This window comes from Misgurnus anguillicaudatus, chromosome 3 (genome assembly GCF_027580225.2).
Source record: "Misgurnus anguillicaudatus chromosome 3, ASM2758022v2, whole genome shotgun sequence".
In the NCBI taxonomy this organism is placed as follows: Eukaryota; Metazoa; Chordata; class Actinopteri; order Cypriniformes; family Cobitidae; genus Misgurnus; species Misgurnus anguillicaudatus.
The window spans coordinates 39,952,008-39,971,469 of NC_073339.2; the positions used below are offsets into that span (position 1 = coordinate 39,952,008).

At 37.7% G+C, this 19,462-nt stretch overlaps 1 protein-coding gene across 4 annotated transcripts in view; it reads left to right on the forward strand.

Moving 5' to 3' along the window:
- Positions 1 to 19,462, forward strand: part of dmd (dystrophin) — a 164,145-nt gene that overhangs the window by 117,011 nt on the left and 27,672 nt on the right. For 2 of the 4 annotated variants that reach the window (XM_073866166.1, XM_055205904.2), the window contains 9 exons: positions 716 to 981; positions 1,136 to 1,282; positions 2,845 to 2,923; positions 4,068 to 4,128; positions 11,840 to 11,901; positions 12,199 to 12,273; positions 13,458 to 13,659; positions 16,275 to 16,360; positions 17,698 to 17,855. In XM_073866166.1, coding sequence (XP_073722267.1) covers positions 716 to 981; positions 1,136 to 1,282; positions 2,845 to 2,923; positions 4,068 to 4,128; positions 11,840 to 11,901; positions 12,199 to 12,273; positions 13,458 to 13,659; positions 16,275 to 16,360; positions 17,698 to 17,855 — 1,136 coding nt within the window. Of the gene's footprint in view, positions 1 to 715; positions 982 to 1,135; positions 1,283 to 2,844; positions 2,924 to 4,067; positions 4,129 to 8,507; positions 8,716 to 11,839; positions 11,902 to 12,198; positions 12,274 to 13,457; positions 13,660 to 16,274; positions 16,361 to 17,697; positions 17,856 to 19,462 lie in introns of those variants that run through there. The other 2 variants (XM_055205905.2, XM_055205906.2) reach the window with 1 other exon arrangement.

The following is a 19,462-nucleotide window of genomic DNA, read 5'->3' on the forward strand; positions in this document are numbered from 1 at the left end:
CTAAGCTATGCTAAAAGTGGTACCGCCAGACCTGGAGATCAGCTGAATAAATTACAAAACGGTAAAAATCAATTGTTTAACTCTAGGGGAGCTGGAAAATGAGCATATTATCAAAAAAAAGTGAGGTGTCCCTTTAAAAGGTCTGCGAATCATGGCTGCCAAAGACCTCCCAAGAGGCCATATAACTGACACGTAAATCCACCGATCACATTTCGTGCCATGTCATGTCATGCTTTGGGGCGTGGAAATGTATCCACAATAACAAACCGGTGTGCAACCAGTAAATCGTTAATTTATGAACGTCTAAAGTTTATAACAACGACTAACACGTAAAATATCTCTTTTTAGAATGCTTCAAGCAACACTTTTGGCGGTCTTTTAAAAATGCAGTATATATTCACTCTTGTAACCGATGTAAACATGTCAGACGGCTCTGTGTTGTTTCCGTTAAAGATCGCGACACGTCTCCCGGAAATACTGTATAATTCAACCAATCACAGGACGACTTTGAATCTTCAGAAGTGTTTCTAGTTAAGTGTGCTATATGCATCAGACATTCAACAAGTGGTCTGTGGGAGTGACGTCTGAGGTTGAGACTAGTTAAGGTGTGTTTGATTAGGATTGAAGTTTAACTGTGCACTGGATTAGCCATTCAGGGACTGAGTTGAATACAATACTCAGAATACAATAGAGACACTTCTTGCGTTCTGCACAGATGTAAGTCCAGAGAGCATTCAAAATGTGGGCCGCATACTGCGTAAAGAGGTGGACGACGTAACCGTGCGATGGAAGAATTTGGGTACGGCTGCCGTCGACTGGCAGAGGGAGCTGGAACTGGCCTTGCAGAGACTGATGGAGCTCCAGGACGCCCAGGATCAACTGGATGCAAAGCTTCGCCAGGCTGAATCCGTGAAGAATTCTTGGAAGCCAGTTGGGGATGTGGTCGTAGATGATCTTCAAAACCTCATAGATAGAATAAAGGTCTGTTCAGAATGTACAATGGTATTCGCTGAAATACTAAAGAATATCAATTGTCATTTCAACCATTGATGTACTGATGTCATAGTAGTATAAAGCTAATATTTAATTTTAAGGATTGTAGGCAAAATAGATGAAAGTTTTATGTGTTTTTTAGGTGTTTCAAGTGGAGATAGCTCCCATCCAGGAAAACGTAAATCAGGTCAACCAACTGGCCTCCACATTTGGACCTCCCGACATTCAGCTATCTCCAGACAACCTAAGCAGAAACAATGACCTTAACATGAGATGGAGGCTTCTTCAGGTATCCATCCCTACTCTACAAATCTAACATAACTATCATTAAAATGTCATGTTTGAAAGATGCTTAAGGTCAGGTCACTGATTTAGTTCCTGAAACACAAGAGAGAAACTTGACATTGACAGAAAATAAACAGTTCGATAAACAGCATAAATAATATTTCATGTCAGCAATAGTACAACAAGCAGGTTACAGGACAGTTCTGTCCTTTAAACTTCAAAGATATGACAGACCAAAAGGTATTATTTATAAGGAGACTAAGGACATTAAAGGATAGTTCACCCAAAAATGAAAATTATGTCATCTACTGTATTACTCACCCTCATGTTGTAACAAATGTATTAATTTCTTTGTTCTGCCAAACACTGTGAAAGATATTAAAGGAACATTCCATTTTCTTAAAAGAAAAATCCAGATAATTTACTCACCACCATGTCATCCAAAATGTTGATGTCTTTCTTTGTTCAGTCCAGAAGAAATTATGTTTTTTGAAGAAAACATTGCAGAATTTTTCAAATTTTAATGGACTTTAATTGAACCCAACATTTAATACTTAACTCAACACTTAACAGTTTTTTTCAACGGAGTTTCAAAGGACTATAAACAATCCCAAACGAGGCATAAGGGTCTTGTCTGGCGAAACGATTGTCATTTTTGACAAGAAAAATAGAAAATATATAGTTTTAAACCACAACTTTTCGTCAAGGTCCGGTCCAGCGCGACCTAACGTAAATGCGTAGTGACGTAGGGAGGTCACGTGTTACATATATAAAACGCACATTAGCGGACCATTTTAAACAATAAACTGCCACAAAGACATTAATTAGTATCAGTTGACATACAACAACGTAGGAACAGTCCTCTTTCAAGACGCTTGTAAACACTGGGGCGGAGTTTCGCGTTCGTCCTCTGTGACCTTCTGACGTCATGACGTATTGCGGTGACGTAGTGGGGTCAGCTGGCGCATCACGACCGGATCTACACGACGAGAAGTTGTGCTTTAAAAGTGTATATTAGTTTTTTTTATTGTCAAAAATGACAATCGTTTCGCTAGATAAGACCCTTGTGCCTCGTTTGGGATTGTTTGTGGTCCTTTGAAACTGAGTTAATTATTAAATGTTGGGTTCTATTAAAGTCCATTAAAATTAGAAAAATTCTGCAATGTTTTTTTCAAAAAACATAATTTCTTCTCGACTGAACAAAGAAAGACATCAACATTTTGGATGACATGGTGGTGAGTAAATTATCTGGATTTTTCTTTTAAGAAAATTGACTAATCCTTTAAGCAATGTTTGTAACCAAACAGTTTGTGAGCACCACTGACTTCTATAGTATTTTGTTTTTTTTACTATGGAAATGAATGGTGCTTTTACTTCATGCTTGATTTAAAAAATCGTTGTGTTTAGCAGAACAAAGTAATTTGTAATGGTTTGCAACAACTTGAAAATGAGCAAATAATAACATCATTTTTATATTTGGGTGAACTATCCATTTAAAACCAAATTTGGTTACAATGTGTGTGCGTGCGATTCTGCGTTCATTTTGTCCCAAAATAAACATTTCAGATCTCAATTGAAGAACGTCTGACCCAGCTGACCACAGCCTATAAGGACTTAGGCCCCCAGTCTCAAACTTTCTTAGATGGTAAGTGTGTTTTGGGGGTTTTGTTTTGCAATATTACTGCCCTGTAAAAAACATCCAGCATTTTTTTTTAAATCAACATGTTACTTCAATTATTTTTCAACATTTTTTATTTATTTAAATATGCTAATTTTCCAGCTTCCCTAGAGTTAAACATTTGATTTTTACCTTTTTGGAATCCATTCAGCTGATCTCCGGGTTTGTCGTTACCACTTTTGGCATAGCTTAGCATAATCCATTGGATCTGATTGGACCATTAGCATTGCGCTAAAAAAATAACCAAAGAGTTTGGATATTTTTCCTATTTAAAACTTGACTCTTCTGTAGTTACATCGTGTACTAAGACTGACAGAAAATTAAATGTTGCGATTTTCTAGGCAGATATGGCGCAATAATATTACGCAGCAGCCGAAACTAGTCCCCTTAGTAACTTTCAATGGCAGGGGACTATTTTCGGGAAGTACGTAATATCACTACGCCTGCTGCAGTCCTTGATTATAAGCTAGAATGAGAGTATAGTTCCTAACCATATCGCCTAGAAAATCGCAACTTTTAATTTTCTGTCAGTCTTAGTACACGATGTAACTACAGAAGAGACAAGTTTTAAATAGGAAAAATATCCAAACTCTTATTTTTAGCGCAATGCTAATGGTCTAATCATATTTAATGGATTGTGCTAAGCTATGCTAAAAGTGTTAGCGCCAGACCCGGCGATCAGCTGAATGGATTCCAAAACGGTCAAAAACAATATTCAATGCTAGGGGAGCTGGAAAATGAGCATATTTTCAAAAAAAGTGGAGTGTCCCTTTAAACCAAAACTTAAAATAGTAGGTTGAATTGACTTGCAAAACTAAGTTGTTCTAACTTCATGCTGCATATTTTTGACAATGTGTGATGTCACAGTCGTGTACTCATCCAATGTGCAACTATAGCATGTGCATTATATGAAATAAATAGACAATTAGTCTCCAAGACAAAATGATTTCAGTTATTTTGTCCATGATTCATAATAATGACTTCCGCTTTAAAGATAATGTAGCGTAACATGACGTGATATAATGGATTTTGTAATGGGTTGCTGAGTCATTAACATGTGTCATTGACCAAGGAAATCTATGAGGTGAATGTGTTTCTATTTCTATTTCAGCATCTGTTGCAAGTCCTCTGGAACGCTCTATTTCACCCAACAATGTCCCGTACTACATCAAGTAAGTTTTCTCAGTCCACATGTTAATGCTCTGTGCATTCAAGGTCCATGCTGAATTAGGAAATTTAATTCTGATGTTATGCAAACTCCCGGAGTAACAAATCCATCACAGCCGACGGCAGACTACCAAAGAAAAGTGATTTTTCGTGACCTTTTCCGAACTGAGATCTCACCCCTGTAAAATTCGTGCAGAATGATCCAAGTTGATAAATTAGGCTCTGCTGACAAAGTGAGTTGGGCGATCTCCATGAGATAGGGTTCGGAAGTACTGCATTACTGCAATCCGTAGTGGGTCGCAACCTAGAAGCACACCACAGCCAGCAAGGAAAACAATGCTAATGATTAATAATAAAATGCAATTGTGCATAATTAAGATAGCAAATAAATATGAATATTAGTGTTTAAAAGAGTGAAGAAAATGCTTGTGAACAAATTTACTCTATAGGTATTTTATGCAAATTTATGTAATTTGCAAAGCTAAATACTATAATAACATTACAGTAAATTAAAGCTCACATGAGCAAAAGTGAAGTCACAGCACGTTGATTTTATTCAACAGCTCAACGAACACTAGAAAGTTTTTTTTAATATGCAAAAACAAACGAGTGTCCCAAAAGTCCTTTGGTTTGCAGCTACTTTCTTACTGATTCACATTACGTGATATTGACACTTACTGGACAGTAAACCGTCCCTGTATTCTGATCCTACTGTATATCAGCCTTTCGTCCAATCAGATTCGAGGACCGTAACTAACTGTAGTATAAGTAGTAAAAACATTCCAATACAATCCTCATCTCTTAAGAAACTTAAAAATGAAAGAGACGTTTTGACGGCTTTAAAATGATGCCAGTTGCGCAGTTCCCACTTTGAAAAATCTTGCTGACCAAACTATGTGGCTCCGAATCAATATCCTCCCCAGAAATAGTCCAAAATTAGCCACTTTATGTGGTTGACTGATGTATCTGTAAAATTCCTTTATTGAGTCAATGTTATGCTGGCTTTTCTCCCTTGTAGGTCGATTTATAAGACTTCCAATATTGAATCTGATATATTTTTTAACAACTTTGTGTGAGAGCCCCCTGAGAGAGCAGGTTACAGCGTTTTCACCTGTAATGCATTTATTACTTACTCAGTGAAATTGAAAAATTCATGTAATTTTAGGGCTGTCAAAAGATTAATCACTATTAATCGTATAAAAAAATAAAAGTTTGTTTTTTGCGTAATATATGTGTTTGCACTGTGTGTAATTATTTTGTATATATAAATACAAACACATGCACATATGTATTTAAGATACATTTACATGAATATATATATATATATATATATATATATATATATTTTACATTATATATACATTTTTAAAAATATACATAAATACCTTATTAACTTAATTTATACATGTATGTGTGTATTTATATATACATAATAATTACACACAATACATACACAAATATGTTATGCAAACACAAACTTTTATTTTGTATGCTATTAATCATGATTAATCTTTTGACAGCCCTAGTAATTTTAATAATATAAATGCACAAACTTTGTGGAAAGTCAGGGTGGCATTTATGTAATGGCATCAATGGATCTGAATTTAGGAAGTTGGAGAAAACTGATTCTTATGGTGAAGTGGATTATGAATAGATTAAAATCACTGTCTTCTTATTCCCTAACAGTCCACTATCAGCCATTCTTTATATAAGAACTAGTAAACTAGTATTAAAGGTGCATTGTGTAACTTTTAGAAAGATCTCTTGACAGAAAATACATACTATATTAAAATAACTATATTATCAATGGTATGTCCTTACAAAATTAACTGTTTTGTTTTTATTACCTTAGAATCAGCACTTTTTTATAAGTATGAGCAAAAATGTGTCGTTTTGGGTGTGTCCTTTAAAATGCAAATTAGTTGATCTCTGCACTAAACAACAGTGCTGTAGTTGGATAGTGCAGATTAAGGGGTGGTATTATCCCCTTCTGACATCACAAGGGGAGACAAATTTTTATAACCTATTTTTTTCACATGCGTGCAGAGAATGGTTCACCAAAACTAAGTTACTGGGTTGATCTTTTTCATATTTTCTAGGTTGATAGAAGCACCGGGGACCCAATTATAGCACTTAAACATATACTATGTCTTTTATACTGTTGGGGGCGGGACGCTTAAGCGTCTAGAGAGCATTTGATTTTAACCTTATAATAACCCAATAACCTATTATACAGTTTTTAATAAAAAAAAAACATTAATCCTTAACGGATCAATATGTACAGTCAAATATGAAAACATGATTTTACTATTACTGACATTTTACGTACATTTACTATTGAACTATTAGGAGATGCATTATGCAAAAAATTTACTTTTCATCTCAACTTATTTAGTAAAAGACTGCGCTGATAATGCCAAGATCACTAAACACACAAACTGTTAATCTATATATAAGGTATAATTTACAGACATTGTAAGTCACTTTGGATAAAAGCATACCAAATGCATTACTGTAGTGTTAATGTCAGTCATTAAAGTTTTTATAAAAGTACCCATTAAAGATTTTACTCAAAAACTCAACTGACCAAATGATAGCAAACTAGGTTAATTGACGAGTATTTATCAAGGCAATACTAATGCCTCGTAAACTGGGAGTTCTTTACTTTGGCACCAGCTTTTGTCTGTGGATAAACAGCCCATATATCCCACCAAACCACAAATAGCCCTCCATATCAAGACAGTAAATACTGATCCTTTTTAAACTGATGGCTGCTTTCCAAAACATAGTAAGCTTTCTATGTAGGCAGCATTTTTAACAGGTGTGTTTAAATGTTTGATTCCTACATTTCGAAGGGCACTATATGCACATTTAGTGTTGGATTTAAACATATGAGGGGCTTAGATGCAAAAGCCGCGTCCAAAATGAGATAATGATATTGACCAAATGCTCTCTGCACGTATTATATGTTCATCAAATACCTTCGCCTCAAATTTGCTTATTCCTGGCCTCAGGCTATTCAGAAATATATATATTCTTTGCTGGCAGAATCTGTTAAATGCCACATCGATTTTTTTTGGCAAAGTCCTCTAAGTGGCAGATGAATTGGATAAAAGACGACGTGCAAAACAAACGTGTATCACTTTCAAACTTGGGACCCTTGTAAGTACTTGGACCCGAATACAACCCGAATGTGGCAGTGACATGCGCCCCCTATTGTGTGCTTTAGTTTCTTCTTTTTCCATTCTTACTTTCATCATTTCCAATGTTTCTAGTTTAATCGTTAGTGATTTTGCACTGTTTACTATAACTTGTCCAAATAAGTATTTTTTTTACAAGCAGAGGTTTTTGCCAAAAGCTTGCATGCATTTAAGAGGGTTTTGCTGTGAAAGTCTATTGGTGCATTCACACCAGATGCAAATGAAGCGTTAAGTGTGAGTGATTTACATGTTAAGTCAATGCAAAGACCTGATAGACAACCTGCGGTGCGATTTGCGAGAATGAATAAGGCGACATGAATAAGGTGGAATGAATGCCGCGATTTGCGCGAATTGAGTTAAAAAATCTGAGGCAGAAATACGAAAACAACAATGGAGGACAAAATCGTCGTCAATGTATGTGGACACCCGGAGCTATACGACGCATCTTCGTACTTTTATAGAAACGGGAATAAAAAGGATCTTACTTGGAAGAAAGTGAGTGAGGAGGTCGGACAATCTGGTAAGTTGTAAAATGCTCATTACTCAATTTCAGCTATACATACATTTTGAGACTACAAGCTAGCTAAAGCTGGCAAATTGAGCGTATTCACGTCTAAATTGTATGCACGAATGACACGAATTTCATGCACAAAATAAGCGAGTTAACTCAAAATGTTCATGCGTCCAACTACGTATGAATAACATGATTTATTCGCATCTGGTGTGAACGCACAGTAAGTCTTTTCATCAAAGGTGCATACATTTTTTTAATTTAAGCATTATTTCTAACCATATATGAGTTTAAAAGTTCGATAGGACACTTTTTGGCCCCATAAAGTTGCACTTTGTACGATTCACGTTATTTTGGAAATCGTGAGCATTGATACATGAAAAATTATTGTAGTGTACTGTAATTATACTATAGTATTGTACCATATAGTATTCTTAAATATTAACTAGTACAGTTAACCATAGTTAAATACTAACAAAGTTCAGGATCGTTTTGGGTCATTAAAGCAGTGTTTGATTGTTGTTCAAACGATTTTATGAATTGAGTTCAATTGTTTCAGTACGGCCCTCGTCTAAATCGAACTCGCTCGTGCCCCCTGAAAAATGTTCCCTACATAGGCAGTTTGGGATGTTTTGTGACACAGTCTGTAAATGAGTGAGCGAGAAGGGAGCGAGGGGGAAGGGAGCAAGAGGAGGAAAAGCTCCGCCTCGTCTGAGCCGCTCCGGCTGAGGGAGATCGCTTGGAAGTCTGATGCTTTTTCTCTCGTAGAGAGGGAACACCGCGAAGGTGATTCGCCCCGAACGACGATCCATCGGGATTTTAAAATAAACACCTCGGATACGGCGGTCGTTGGGAGTCGAGATGAGGGAGAACTTGAGAAAGTAAGTGCAGCGCAAACGCGAATAAATGTCGGCTCGCGCGAGCAGCGGACACCGAAGGAGTTCAGCGATCCTCCATCTACCGTACGAGCGCTGTTTCTTTTCGTTTCTTGTTGTCATTAAAGCCTAGCAGGTGCTTGCTCCGATATTTTCCCGGTGCCTGGTTTTTTGGGGCTTAACGTGCATTATCTGTTTGTTTTCTGCTTGTAACATCGATGGTTACTAATGCATCAGTCGCCGTCCTTGTGTCTTACATCTTATGCGTGTTTATACCGATGTTTGGCCTTTAAATCTCCACATTCGTGCGTTAGCATTAGAGTGCATGTACACAACGGGCTCGGAAGCCACACAGAAGATCACTGTTTTGGTTTTAGCAGCATACTTATTTGCGTTTTCATGCAGATTCGCAAATCAGATGCGTCTGCATGCGTGCACGCGCGCGTGTGGGTACCCTGTGCAGTTTGATGCATGCATGCATGCATGTAGGTGGGCATTCCTGTTTCTCGTTCAAGCCCACATTATTGCTGTACTTCCGCCTGTGGCAATGCCTCGAGTGTGCAGGTATGGAGATTTCGATTGGGAATTTGGCATCAGGCCACTGGCATGCTTCACCGACTCTACCTGAATCTAGGGGGCGCTGGAAGAGACTGTGCCTCAAAACCAAGTGAAGGGCCTATGATGCCCAAAAAATGCTGTGTGGTGGGGATATCTCGGTTTTGAAATGTAGGTGCCCTGTGACTCAAACCATAGTGAGAGGCCTGTGATGCCCAAACATGCTATCTGGGACAAAAGTGGAGGCACTCTGTGCTTTTGGCACCCAAAAGGCTTGGTAGGCAGATCTTAATGTTATAACGCCGGCCACCCTGTGTGCCCAGCTTTGGGAATTTTTAAAGAGCTGTGCTAAATTGTATGCTTACTCTTTCTTTTTGTTAATACAATGTCAACAGAGCACTGGATTTAATAGAGCAGGGGTTTGTAATGCATTGGAGTTCATTTGGAAATTCAGTCTGAGACGGCATTCAGATTTTCATTTGTTTCTTGAAAAGCCGGTTACTTGAAGGCCAGTGATTTATGTGCTGCAGTTTATCAATAACTACGAGTAAACCTACACATAACAGTACTTACTCCAAAAAGCAGGGTTATATGTTATGTCAGTGTGCTAGTGTGTGAATATCAGCAGTGTGGTGTTGCTTTAGGAAAATAGTCCCAATGTACTGTGATGGTATCAGGACGATTATAACATAGTAGTACTAAATAATTACCAACATCATGACATAATATTTACATGGTAAATGCTTAAAGTAAAAGTAGTGTATAGTATGTGCCCAAACAACTTTTTGTAGATGCCAGTGGTTTGGATGTGGAAGTGACTCGAGACATTTTAATTTAAAATACAATCTGATTTTAGCCACGTTACTTAAAACTTTCTCTTTTGACATTTGTTTTATGATAAGATTTGTTTGTTTCTAAAAATGAATGATCTCATTTTTGTGCATTGAAAATCCTTGTCCGAGAGTGTTTTATTCTTTGCTAAAACACTGTAGGGTGTAGATGTAATTTATAGTTTAGTTTAAAAGTTTCTCTTCCTCATTAGAATTCTACAGAGCAATTCGCCCTGGCATAAACCCCAAAATCACAAAAACATCCCGGCCCGTAGCAACCCTTGGATAAAAGACTAGCTAGCGCAAAATGCATTTCCGTTAATGGACTCATTTAGGGTCTTTTTAACAAAACAAGTGCTTTTGTGAATGTAGAAACTAAAACTTGTGAGCTTCAAATGAAGTGGAGATTCCCAGTGGACTCTGTCTACAACAACTTTCAGGACTGCTCCCATAGTCAAATAATTTGTGAGATGAGCTTTTGAAGTTTCTAAATTGTTTTAACAGCCACGCAACGGGATGGCAATTTTTTATGACAAGCTTCAATTAATGCTGGAATTAAAACATTTTTTCAAAAACATTTACACTAAGTAATTATTTATTTTAATTAAATTTCAATGTATTTAAAAAAAATTCTGCAAATGCTTTTATCCAAAGTGACTTATGGATTACAAGGTATAAACTTAAACATTTTTATATAGAAAATGTGCGTTCCCTGGGTTTGAACCCATGACCTTTTGCACTGCAAACGCAATACTCTACAAGAGCACAATAACATACCAAGAATTCTTTGGGTAAACATTTACACGCATACATATGCATACTAAAGGTCGAACAATAATAGATTTTACCGTTACCGATAATTGGGTTGGTCCGTACCTGTTGATAACCGATTATTGACCGATAGTTTTTGTAATAGATACTAGATTAAAATCAAACATAACACTAAAAACGAAATAGTAATAAAACAACAGTACTGAAGCATTAAATATGCTAAATGAAATAAATGTATAAATAAAAATATATTAATTATATTAACTAGTATTGAAGTAAATGTGAAAAACTCCCAACGGGTACAACTGAAATAACATAAATGTATATCATATGCATAGTCTTTTTTGCTTCTGTTTTTACACTTAATGATTAACTAATCAAAATAACAAAATAAATATTGCAGTGATGATAAAGAAATGAAATCAAAGTTTGATTTGTTGAATATGTTAATATAGTCAACACGTGCATATTCATAAACAACTATTGGCATGGATTTTTGGTGATAACCGATTGCTCCACCAATAAACTATCGGTGCCGATAAATCTGTAAAACCGATTAATCAGTCTACTTCTAATGCATACGTATACATACAATAGTTGCCATTATCTGTTAAGGGTTATATTCACATTTTGGATGTTGTATAGTCTTTATGCTGCGTTCACACCAGCCGCGGTAGAGGCGTCAAGTGCAAGTGATTTCAATGTTAAGTCAATATGAAGACCCGTTGACGCGCGTCTGGAGGTCTCGCGGCGTGAATGAGGCGTTTAGCATGGCACGGTAGACGCGAATTTCTGTGTGAATGTCTCGATAACTCATTTTCATGCGTGGCTTGAATGAACTGTTCAAGCGGCAAACTACACGATTTTGTCGCCTCAAACGCGGCTGGTGTTAGAGGTTAGAGATAACTTTAGATGCTTATAACTTATGCTTATAAGCAAGAACTTATGTTTATTGTCTTTTCTTTTTTTTACAGCCATCAGACCCAAACAACATGTTGGGACCACCCAAAGATGGCCGAGCTCTACCTGTCTTTAGGTAATTCTCATCTGAAATGCAAAAACTTGTTACATTTTACCACACGTTCATCTGAACATAAAAAGTGAATTTGCCTTAAAGTAAAATGTCTGGTTGTTAGATTAAACATTTTAATCCATATCAAACATTGAAAAGCTTATTGGATGAAAAACGCTTCATATTTCTTTAGATTAAAACAAATAAGGAGATCAAAATGAGAACCAAATTAGAAATGATCTGATGTAGAGATGTTGTGGGATTAATTTGATTTCAATGAACTAACGTTTGTTTTCTTGCACAATTTTTCTTGTTGAACAGCGGATCTAAACAATGTACGGTTCTCAGCATACAGAACAGCAATGAAGCTCAGACGAATGCAGAAGGCTCTTTGCTGTGAGTCAATACGCACAGCTCACTCACATAGTCACACAACATTGTCTACCCTGCTGTTTTCTGAAATATTTTTTGGAGTTGCATGCATCTAACATTTGTCAGTCATGAGGTTTGAATCTTAGCAATCATTTAGCAACCATCAAGAAGACCATAGCAACCACAAAACAACATGCTATAAACCATTCAGAAAACCTTAACAACCAGGTGACATCATAACACCTGGGCAACCACCCAGACCACACTTGTAGTCTAGCTAACTAGTGTATGTATGCCTTAAAAAACTTTTTAACATCTATCTTGGAAGACAATAGAAAATAATCTAGCAACGTGCTTAAAACACTCAGAGCTTTTACCAACCACAGAGCAACACCCTGGTAACCATTCGGACAACATTAGTAACCTAGCTAACTAGTGTAGTGATGCTCTATATGAAACGCATATTAACACTATCTAGCAACAATATAGCAACCATCTAGCAAAACAATCAACCAACTATTGTGGTGACTCTTAAAGGGACAGTAAGTAGGGTTTTAAGTGTTTTATTAATCAAAATCAATGTCTTTATTCATAAATATGCCCTTGTTGGTGTCAAATGACCTCTGCCAGTGATCTGACTTTTCTTTGTAAGCTTAGAATTTCTTCTCTTTACTTGCATTGAACGGGTAAGTCCAAGGAGCCTTCCATGTCATTCCGCCATATTGATAAACTATAATAGCAGAGAGGGACAAAAAGCACTAGCCTACCAACGCGTTTCCACAACGCGTGTTTTATTCAGAACACGTGAACTAGCTGAAACGGACAAGGAGATCAGTGATTACATAACGGCTACCGTAGTTGCAACACGCATTTAGAAATGCGAGGCGCTAGGTAGCACTGTTTGTTTGAATGCAAAATACAATTTCACCACTAGATGGGGGTAAATCCTACTTATTGTCCCTTTAAAACACACCTTGACAACCACAAGCAACGTGCTAAAACACTTAGAACACCATAGCAACACCCTGGCAACCACATTAATAACCTAGCTAACTAGTGTAGTGATGTTCTGAAGAAACACACCTTGGCAAAATACCGTAGCAACCACATAGCAACACCCTGGCAACCATTCAGACCACACTAGGAACCTTTTAGCAATGTGTACAATACTTATAACTTAGTAACCTTGGTTGTTTTATTACACGCAGTGGATCTGCTGGGCATGCCTGCTGCCTGCGAGGCCTTTGAGCAGCACAACCTGAAGCAGAATGAGCAATTCATGGACATCATGCAGGTGATCAACTGTCTGACCAGCATCTATGACCGTCTGGAGCAACAGCACAGCAGTCTGGTGAATGTGCCCCTATGTGTGGACATGTGTCTCAACTGGCTGCTCAACGTCTATGATACGTACGTTCCTCCTTTTGTTTCATCTTGCTTGGTTGAGATTTAGAGGAAGAAGCAGATTAGAATCAGTTGTAAAGAGTTTAGGGTCACTCACGGTTCTTTTTTCTAGATGGTTTCAGGGGCAAAAACATAAACAAACTGCTTTCGTGGCCTAAACTTAAAGGTGCAGTGTGTAAATTTTAGGAAGATCTCTTTACAGAAATGCAATATAATATACATAACTACATTTTTAGTGGTGTATAAAGATCGTACATATTGAAATGTTATGTATGTTTTTTACCTTAGAATGAGCTGTTTTTATCTACATACAACGCTGGTCCCCATACATGGAAGTTGCCATTTTGCGCCGCCATGTTTCTACAGTAGCCCTAAACGGACAAACTGCTCTGTAGAATAAGTTTGGTCACTATGTTTGCCCTGTGGCGGCTACCATAGTTGCTCTTTGTTAGTGGTGGACAGAGCATTTTGCAATCTTTCCGCTAAATGCCGCTAAAATCTACACACAGCACCTTTAACTTCTGATAGACTTCCGCCAAGAGTAGATTATTTTTGATAACAAGCAAAATAAGTGGCAAGTAAATTACATTAATTCAAATCATACTTAAAGCGTAACTACTACACTGAGCTAACGTTACTTTGTAAAATAGAATTTATACTGTGTTGGCTACAGATCATTGAATTCTTGCCTGGGCGCCAAATCTCTCTTCGTCTCCCCTCATATTTTAAAATATTTTATTTTCGACAGAGCAACTAGCCAGACCAATAAATCAACTTCGGGCCAGGCATGTAACCATGGCAACGTGTGTTGTTGAAATAAATGACCAAATAAGGAAATAAAACCACCAATAAGGCCCAGAACATCTTTCATAAAAACTAATTCTGATAATTTACTAACCCCCATGTCATCCAAGATGTTTATTTCTTTCTTATTTCTTTAAGTTTTTTGAGGAAAGCATTCCAGGATTTTTCTCCATATGGTGGAATTTAGTGGACCTCAACGTTTTGCAGTTTAAAATTGCAGTTTGAATGCAGCTTCAAAGGGCTCTAAACGATCCCAACCGAGGCATAAGGGTCTTACTCTTATCTAGCAAAACGGTTGTCTTTTTCGCCAAAAAATGTAAATATGTACTTTTAAAACACAACTTATCGTCTTGCACTAGCCATGTGACACGCTGGCACGACCTTACATATTACGTAATAACATCGAATGGTCACACGTACGCGTATTAAAAAGTACCGTATTTTCCGGGCTATAAAGGGCTCTTTATAGTTGTACGTAGGTTTTGCATCGGTTTTCATTTATACTTTTTCATCGTCGTCCGCGTCGACGTGCAAACACACACGCTGTGACCGCTGTTAAGCAGTATCCACGCGTGTAACTACAGTAGTAGTGTGGCCCCGTCAATGAAGAAGCAGCTTGGCAAGTTAACCCACAAAGGAAGAAGAAATAGCAACTTGTTGTGTATGATTTGAGAAAACCCGCATTGATGGAAGTAAATAAACAGCGACTTTTGTTGCAGTTTGAGGTAAATTACTCCTCAACTTGGCTCAACTTTGTTTTCACCGTCGCAAACAGAAATACCTAAGATGCAATTTTTTTTACCTGACGGGAGGGGTTCTGGGTGACCAATCACAGCCCTTGCGGTCCGTGTAGAACTGACGCGATGTTAAAAATTTTGCAAGGTGGACGTCAGGCTATGCACAGGCTACGGATAACTTACACTGTAGCTACGGCGTAGAACTTACGCACGACTATAAATTGGGCTTAAGTCACACTTTTTTTCATAGTTTGGCTGGTCCTGCAACTTATAGTCAGGTGCGACTTGTCAAGTCAGTATGAATTAATTTTGACGTATATGACGCATTTTTGATTGATGTGACTTATACTCCAGAGCGACTTATAGTCTGGAAATTACGGTACTTATTTATTTATTTTGGCGAAAATGATAATCGTTTTGGTTGGGATCGCCTCGGTTTGGATCGTTTAGAGTCCTTTGAAGCTACATTGAAAAATTGAGAAAAATCCTTTTTCCTCAAAAAAATTGTTTGTTGACCGAACAAAGAAAGACATAAACATCTTGGATGACATTGGGGTGAGTAAATTATCTGAATTATTTTTCGTAAAAGTGGAATATTATTGGCCGTTTTATTTCTTTATTTGGTCATTTATTTCAAAAATATTTGTAATGACTCTTTGTAATAAAATAAATGTGGGACAATTATATTTTTGTAACATAACTACTTTGATTAAAAGGTGTTTAAGTATTTTTACCCCAGAATCACTGAGGTATTCAAATACTCTTTTGATTCTCAGAAAGTTTCCTTTTGTACTTACATGAAGCCGTAAATCTTTCAGTGTTTGTACATTGAGGTGGTAGATTTCACAGAAGACAATTCATTCTCCCCCAAAGTAAATTGAGACAAGAACGGTGAAAACAATCCTGGTCTTAATAGCGTAAATAATATATTTTCCCTTAAACTTCAGCCTGTTTTCCAGAGGCAACATCTGAAGTGTTTTGTTCTCAATTTTGTCTCTTTATCTAGCCAAAAGATAAAACAAGCATTTGACGGTCTCGCTTTAGTCATTTGTCACCTTGATATTTAATTTTTCCCCGCAGAGGACGAACCGGAAAGATCCGTACCCTATCCTTCAAAACAGGAGTAATCTGTCTGTGCAAAGCTCACCTTGAGGATAAGTACAGATGTAAGTTCCTCTGTTTATCTTATGTGCTTTGTTTGGTCTATAAAAGAAAGGCAAGTCATAATAAAAGAGATCCAGTATTTGCTCGGTTTATTGCAAAATTGCAATTCTGAACTGTTTTGACAGCCCCTGTTTCTCACAAGGTGATGTTGCGTTTTTTGTACAGTTGTTGGTTTCTTCTGCCTATAGTCTTAGATTGATTTTTGCTGTGGTATGTTTATTGCTCTCCCAGGTGTTTGTACTTGTATTTTGTTTACACTGCTTACTCAGAACAGCACAGTAAACACTGTTGTAAAGTTTTGTGGTTTGCTTATTTGCAGCATGTGGCCCAGTAAACTGCCACATCTGTTTAGAAGTACACTAAATGTGAGAAGGTGACAAATTAGTCACCGTATCGCAATAGCACCATACAGGGGCCAGTTACATCACTATTGCGTGCTTCTTTAAAACCACTAACTTTGAGTATATGTTAAGTCAGGGTTTCCCGCAGAAAATTTGTTAGTTAAGGTGGTAGGGTTGGGTGGGCGGGCGATTCCGAGGACGTGGCAATCAAATGGGCAGTGACGGTCCGGACCACGTCTTTCTCATTTCGGCCGTGTGGCGCGCGTCCTCGCTCGCGGTTTGATGCGCGTACGCGCTATTCTCCGAGATGCACTTGACGGCCTTTTGTGCAGCAATTTTTTTAGTTAAGGCGGTAGGGTTTCCAAGCTTAGGCGGGCCGCCTTAACTGAAATATGCTGCGGGAAATCCTGGTTAAGTTTATATATTAATAACCATTTAGGTTACATAAGTACTTACCCGAGCCCACCCATGCCCTATGGCCTCAGATGAAAAATAAAGATAAAATGGAAAAAAGGGAAGCTACGAATTAAGGCTATGTAAACCCGAATTGACCCGAACATGCATCTTTTAGGTCACACGCTTATTTACTTTCCACCTTGAAATGCAATCTTGCTTCAGACTATTGGTCACATGGCTACGTCATATATAAAAATGTAATCATTTTCGAAAATCCTCCTTGAACACAAAAACAGCATTTTCAGATTTAAGAGTTTTCAAAAAACATTTCATGTGATAAAAATGCTGTCTTAGTATGGAGGAGGGGCCAAAAAAAGTGTTTTTAAATGAAAACGTATTAGTGTGGACAAGGCCTAAACCGAGAAAGAGGAAATAAAGACAAGATGTTGTATTGGTTCCCCCACTGCCATATATATCGTAATGCCAGAGCTAGGTTATTGCATCTTTGATGTTTTAGTGTAGTGCTTTTCACAATGTGCATAATAAATAGAAATATTTTGGTACCAAACAGACTTTTTAATAAATGATTGTGCTTTTTCTAGTCTTATTCAGAGAGGTGGCCAGTGCCACGGGCTTCTGCGACCAGCGGCGACTCGGACTCCTTTTACACGACGCCATTCAGATCCCCAGGCAGCTGGGTGAAGTGGCATCATTTGGAGGAAGCAATATTGAACCCAGTGTGCGAAGCTGCTTTCAGTTTGTAAGTCAGTCCTGCCTGTGTTCAGGAAAACTGTTTGAAAAAGCATCATTATCTTGATTTCTTTTCTGATTTCTCATTGGCCTATTTTTTCTAAAGGGATAATTCAGCCAAAAATGAAAACCTTAATGGGTGTAATTAAAGCAGTGTTTTACACTGTATTCAGAGTAACATTTTACTCATCTGACGGGGATATGTATGAATAACGGTCATGTGAGTCATTTTTGGAAAGTTCAAAAATTGCAGTGCACAGTGCCTTGCGTACTTAGCGGCGCCAACGGCGTATGCGTCAAGTATTTATCAACGGATGCCAAAATTGTTTTGGTTGGAGAGTTCATTTAGATTTTTTTGGGGCGATGGATGAATAATGTTTAAGTAATATGCGGTCAGGTTGGTCATTTTCGGATGCGGAGCCATGCGCAAAGTAACAAAAAATTCCATGCAAACCGGCACACGTACGCATCAAATATAAACCAAAAGAGTTTTCTGCACACCGGAGTGCATCGACTGATGCCTTTTTTTGTGTGTTGCTCAATTTTGATTTTGTTATGGAGATGGATGAGTAATGGTTAACTAATATGCAGTCAGGTCAGTAATTCTTGGATGTGGGGCCACACGCAAAGTTACAAAAAATGCATTTCACACTGCACTCCGCCATGCGTACTCGGCGGCGCCAATGGCATATGCGTCAAGTATAAATCGAAAGCGTTTTATGCACACAAGAATGCGTTGACTGATGCAAAAAAAATTATTTATGGAGGGTCTCTTCTCTGCCTTTTTTGGGGAGATGGATAAATAATGGTTTACTAATATGCGGTCAGGTTGGTAATTTTTGGATGTGGAGCCACGTGGAAAGTTACAAAAAATGGGATGCAAACCAGCACACGTATGCATCAAATATAAACCAAAAGTGTTTTATAGACACCGGAGAGCGTCGACTGATGCCAAAAAAATTCTTGTGTTGCTCAATTTTTATTTTTTTCAGGGAGATGGATAAATAATTGTTAACTTGTATGTGGTCATGTTAGTAATTTTTGGATGTGGGGCCACACGCAGCATTACAAAAAATGCCATTCACACTGCACACAGCCATGCGTATTCAGCGGCGCCAACAGCATGCGCATCAATTCAATATTATTTATTAAGCGCTTTTCACAATTGTTAATTGTTTCAAAGCAGCTTTACATTAATAGATGTAGGAAAAGCATTATTGTCCTATTAGCGTAGGGGCCGTTCACATGTAATGCAAGTGTCATACATTATAGTGGTTTAAGTCAGCTCGGTTCCAGACAGGCTAACTATTGCAGCATAAGTATTTTACCCAGATGAGGTATGTGAGTGCTTTGTTCTAGACAAACTAACTATAAGTCAAGTATAAATCGAAAGTGTTTTATGCACCCCAGAGTGCGTTGACTGATGCAAAACATTTATTTCTGGAGGTTCTCTTCATGGCTTTTATGGGGAGATGGATGAATAATGGTTCACTAATATGGGGTCAGGTTGGTCATTTTCGGATGCGGAGCCACGCGCAAAGTTACAAAAATGCCATGCAAACGGGCACACGTACGCATCAAATATAAAACAAAGGTGTTTCATACACACCGGAGAGC